This window comes from Solanum tuberosum, unplaced genomic scaffold, assembly GCF_000226075.1.
Source record: "Solanum tuberosum cultivar DM 1-3 516 R44 unplaced genomic scaffold, SolTub_3.0 scf00039, whole genome shotgun sequence".
Taxonomy (NCBI): domain Eukaryota; kingdom Viridiplantae; phylum Streptophyta; class Magnoliopsida; order Solanales; family Solanaceae; genus Solanum; species Solanum tuberosum.
Genome location: NW_006238968.1, coordinates 1,500,894 through 1,506,638, shown reverse-complemented (window position 1 = coordinate 1,506,638; position 5,745 = coordinate 1,500,894). Strand labels below are relative to the sequence as shown.

Here is a 5,745-nt window from a genome sequence, read left to right as displayed (position 1 = left end):
GGGGGGGGGGAAATGGGATTAAGTCCCGAACTAAAAGTTATAACTTTTGCTATGCCTTCTTTCCCCATGAGAAGTCCACAGAACATTTTTAGCTCCGTCCCCTTAAGAAAATACAAAACAAAAGGTACCTGTTAATAGTGAAGTCTCTGTGCATGGAATTGTTCCAGAGAATGAAATCTTTCTCAGGGCATCCCTTAGGCATTTTAGGAACTAAGGGTGCCTCTTCCTTTTCAGCATGTTTTGCCACAGTATCAAAACTTGATACCTGCAGTAATTGGAATATGAAGTACTTCAGTAGCTGTGATTGTAACAAGGGTTCCAGGTCACTAATTTATCTTCTACTTTTTTGAGATTGATCTCTAATTTGTCTCTTCACTTAAACAAAAGGAGATTTTCCTGTGGTCTGGATACCAAATCAGAATGTTCTTCCTTCTTCTGTGGTGATCAAAATGCTAAAATTTAAAAAAAAAAAATCAATGTGACCTGCAACTCGAGCACTTCTCACTTCACCAAACATTAGTTGAATTTTTTTTGAAATTCTTATTTAAGTTAAAATATATATTTGTTGGTACAGCATAATGTGTACAATGGGAAATTGTTTGTGCCCATACCCAACCATAGATGTATAGAAAGGTAGCCCAATTAGTATCCCAAAGGAGTTGTGCCAACCTCAACTATAGAACCTTTGACATGCACTCTACATATTGGAAATATTCGTCCAACTATTTCACAACGACGAAATTGCTTTTTTATCTGCAAAAGATATGATAGCATAAATGTTAGTGCCGAACTATGAGTTACTGAAACCTAATGTAGTTGTCTCATAACTAGGTGATGATTTTGAATGCATCAAGAACCTGTCGAAGTGTTGCATTTGTGATTATATCAAAATCTTTTGGTATTCTATTGAGAATTAGATCTCTGACACATCCACCAACCAGGTACGCTTCAAACCCTGTATATTGAGGTTTCGGTCAAAGGATAATCGATTAAAAAGAAAGGCATATATATGATCTTAAAAAAAAAACAGGAGACTTGCAAATGGAGTGGTATGGGATAAGGGTGGAAAACTTAGGGTTTTTATATCCAAGCAAACTATTAGGTTACGTTAAAGTGTGTTGAGATTCACAACATGCCTGGACACAAGGAACTTGAGTCGAAGAACATTCAACTAATTGGTTAACATCTCTCTTCCACTAGTACTTCATTCCATTACATGCATCAGGGGTAATAGAAAAGATCCCAGATTATGTGTTTTCAATGCTCATGCACAACAGATGTAAAAGAAATTGTAGGATATTCTCAAAGATTCTACTTTTTCAGAAGCGTCTAGAATATTCCTACTTCATTGTTAGTACTTACCCTTATTGCGCAAACATGGCCTAAGTTGACTTCTCTCCGGTTTAACACACTTGATTTTATTGATTCAACTCTGAGTACCACAACAAAAATCCCGTTTACCAATCAAATGCACTTGATCTTCGAAGAGGCAGTCACCTTTTTGACATGGGGGTGGGGGGATGGGATGGGGTGGGGAGTGGAGGAAAAGAATTGGTTTTGCCTCGCTCATGACAGGTACAATTCAAAACAAAAAACAGTTTCAACATTTGAAAGTAAATTGATAAGTTTGAGGTCCCATAGTTAAGTAACACATACTCAGGTAGCCAGACCAGAATGATCGAACACAACAAAAAATTATCACCTTCACCATGCAGAATCTTCAGAACAACCCGGGGAGATGGTGGTATCATTGATCTACTAATCCCAAAGTTCCTAGAGTCCAGCTTTCTCCATTTTGAGAAGTCAATTTGACCTGAATCATAACCATCACATATCATAATTCAACTCCTTACTCCACAAATAACATTTTCATTTAATCACAAGTTTGCAGCACTGCCTCTCCTACCCAATGTTTGCAGATCATCTATCATAGCCAATGAAAACAGACTAGCCGAAAACAAAGTCAGTCTTTATTCTTTCTCTTTGGTCAGTAATTTTCTCAATTTTGAGCCGAGGGTCTATCAAAAACAACCTCTCTACCTCGCAAAAAAGGAGAAATGTAGATGTCCCAGTAAGGAGGTGTGGGAGGTTGGCAATGGTGGGCATTAGCAGAGGTCGAGCCTGGCCAAGTGTTAGATAAAGTTCAATCACTATAAGTTAGGATAGTGATCTCTACTAGTCAGGATAGATAAGTTCTGTTAGCTACATTTTAGGAAATACGGTGAAGTGTTGTTAGCTATATTATCTCCCCTATTCTTTTATAGTTTGTTGTAAACAACTGTGTATATATTCAGCAATTCTACTCAATAAAATACATTGAATTCCCTCAACATCTGATTGTGTAACATGGTACCAGAGCCTACTATGGAATCATCAACTTCTCAACTTTCAGATTCCACCTCACAACAACCACCTTAACCACTCCAAATCTTTTTGCTACTTTACTCCATGCTCAACTTTCTTTTTTCATAAAACTCAAACCAACAAACTACCTGACTTGGAAAACTCAACTTGTTCCTATCATCAAATGTTACAATCTATTCAATCATATCAATGGTACATCAGCACCTCCTTCCACCATCATCAATACCAAAATAAATCAATCATAAGGAAATTCTAATTATCTAAAGTGGTTGCAAGATGACCAACTCCAACAAGTTGGAACTTATCATCTTTAAAAGAGGAAATTTTTCCTTATGTGACTGGTTTACATACTGCCTTTGAAGCTTAGACCGCTCTCTCGAACGCATTTGGCATCAGCAACAACGCTAAAAGAGTCCAATTACACATCACCTTGCAAAACATGACTCTTGGTGACAAACATTGGATTAATTTTTTCTCAAAGCTAAAGCTATCGTTGACGAGCTTGCTGCGGCTGGCACACCTCTGTCTCCTGATGAATTCAATGCCATACAACAACAATTGTTGTCTGTTAATAAATTTGCTAAAGACAATCAATGTTCTTTTAATTAGACTCTGATTGGTTTACTGTGAAGCATCAGACAGATAAAAAGGTGTTGTTGCAGGGAATAGCTGAGGACGGAGTTACAGGCTTCCTATTGCTGCATTAGAGGACATTACAGGATAGAGCAAAGCTTTTAAATCAGCTCGGACTGTTGCACCCGATTGGCATGCTCGGCTTGGTCATCCTCAATAATCAACAATCATCTTTATTGTTAATAAGTTCTATTTGCCTAGTATTCAATATAATCAGTTGGCCCATATGAAGCTTGTTGTTTAAGCAAACATAGTCAGATTTCTTTATCAATCATAGGCTCTATTGCTATAAGCCATTGGAATTGATTCATGGAGATGTATGGGGACCAGCTCCTAACTTATCTTTTTATGGAGAAAGTATTGTGTTCTATTTGTGGATTTATTGTTGGTTATTTCCAATTAAACAAAAAAAATAAGGTTTTTCTACTTTTGTCGAATTCCACAAACTGATTGAAAACCAGTTTCAAACCAAAATCATTAATTTCCAATTAGATTGGGGTGGTAATTTTTGTACTGTCAATACTTATCTGAAGGAAAATGGTATTAAACATCGCATTCTTTGTCCTCATACACATCAGCAAAATGGTCAAGTTGAAAGGAAAATCAGACACCTAATGGATACATGCCTCACCCTGCTCACTCATTGTGCAGTTCCATCCAGATTTTGAAACTTCATTATGCACGCCACTACATACTTAATTAACAGGCCTCCCTATTCAAGTGCTTCACCATGTCTCAACATTTGAAAAACTTCATGGCACTTCACCAGATTATGAATTTCTCCGTGTCTTTGGCTGCACGGTCTATCCTTTGTTACGACCCTACAATCAACACAAGTTCTCCTACAGAACTGCAGGTTGTGTTTTTCTCGAGTATGCTAAGGACCATCACGGGTATGTCTGCTTCAATCCTCATGATAATAAAATTTATCTTAGTAGACATGTTCATATTGATGAAACTCGTTTCCGTATTAGGAGAAAAAGTTGTCTGATTCCTCTATCCTAGGCACTCTTCTAGAGCAATTCAATTCCACTCCTTGGCTCACATTAATTGCGTCAATACCGCAACCTGACACAATTGTACCATCATCTTCGACACTTTCACATAATTTTGTAGATTCTTCTAACGACAATAATTCTAGTTTAAGCTTCTCATCTTCTAGTGCTTCTCAAGATAATATTAATTCTCCTTCGGAGCAGCAACTGAATGTCCTTCCAACTCCTACTGAGCCATCACAACCACCTGGATGCACTCATCCAGTGGTTCTAAGGAAAAATCCAAAGAAGAAGAAAACACTGACTTTCATGTCTGTTTTGGATGGTAAGGTTATTCCTCAGTTACTCTTTCAGAACCAACATGCTATAGAAAAGCACTCAAAGTTCCATTATGCAGAAAGGCTATGAGCTCTTAAATAATTGCTTTGATACAACATCAAACATAGGAACTTGTTCCTAAACCATCACATTCCAATATTGTGAGTTGCAAATGGGTTTTCTGACTCAAACACCATCTTGAGGGCAGCATCGACCGGTGCAAGGCTCACTTGGTAGACAATGGCTATAATCAAGTTGAGGGAATAGATTATGATGCCACTTTCTGTAACATCTCGCAATTTGAAATAACTAGGAAGAAGCTAATAATTGGAAATACCGAAATAGTCCTTTTTTGGAAAGAATGAAAATCTGGAAATTTGTTCAAGTTAAGAAAAGTTGAGTTTTGGTCAACTTCAAACGGCCATAACTCCTAGCTCAGGATGAGTTGGGTGTACTTCCAGATATGGTTGGAAAGCTCTTGGAATGATCTTTCCACCGCTGCCGAGTTTGCACGATTCCGAGTTCGTATGAGTAAGTTATGCCCTTTGGAAGTTGGGTTGTTCAAATAAGGAAATGTCCAATCCGGATTTTTTGAAGGGAATTTCAGTCTTTTCCTTATCCAATTAATTAAATTCGTTTGAGTGAATTAATTAAGGGTCTAAACTGAACTTGGTCAGTTTTACGCTTTTGGAAAAGAGTTAGGGTTTTAGAGAAGAGGAAAGAAGAGGAGAAAAGAGAAGGGGAAGCAAGGAACTCGTCAAGTTCGTCGAGCTTAGCTTATGGATTTCGTCGGGGGTGATCCCTACAAGGTATGTGAGATCACATAGCGTTGGGTTAGTTCACCACGCGCCAACCATGATTTAATTCAGCGAATTTAAGTCTTTGAAAGCTTAGAAATTGAGTTCTTGATGAACATTGTTGAAGGTTTCGTTTGAATTCTTGTGGGTTGTGTTGTTGAAGTTTCTTGCGATTTGATTCATGTTTCCGGGTGTAACTTCGGTTTGAATCTATCATATATTGAGGGTATAAATGATTCTAAGCGTTTGGGGAAAGAACCAATTGAAGTTTAGAGGGTTTAGAGTTGAAAAACAAAGAAGAAAAGTCGTCAAACACCTGGGGAAGGGGATGGGGAGTCGCGCCAGCCAGCGCACCCCAAAGCAGCCTCTGAATGTGGGGCTCTGGGGCAACGCGCCAGCCAGAGCTCCCCAACTTGCCCTCTGAATTTTGAGGGCTGGCGCCCCGCGCCTCTTGGAGCGCCAGGGACGCCAATTCTCCCTATTCCTCCCCTATCTTTTCATACTAGTTCCTTAGTGATGTACCTATGTTTTCTAGTTGATTCCAACACTCTAAGGTACGTCTAAACATCATGAAATCACCCATAAACATGAGATCATGAACCTTGAATCCATAATCCAATTCAAGGAAAGTTAGGATC

The 5,745-nt window shown here is 38.5% G+C and overlaps 1 protein-coding gene across 2 annotated transcripts in view; it reads right to left on the bottom strand.

Annotated features, from left to right (window-relative positions):
• The window catches only part of LOC102605830 (uncharacterized), a 25,716-nt gene that overhangs the window by 9,015 nt on the left and 10,956 nt on the right, over positions 1-5,745 (bottom strand). For both annotated transcript variants that reach the window (XM_006343273.2, XM_006343274.2), the window contains exons 3-6: positions 1,703-1,813; positions 858-955; positions 670-753; positions 129-265 (exon numbers count right to left, since the gene is read on the bottom strand). In XM_006343273.2, coding sequence (XP_006343335.1) covers positions 129-265; positions 670-753; positions 858-955; positions 1,703-1,813 — 430 coding nt within the window. The remainder of the gene's footprint in view (positions 1-128; positions 266-669; positions 754-857; positions 956-1,702; positions 1,814-5,745) is intronic.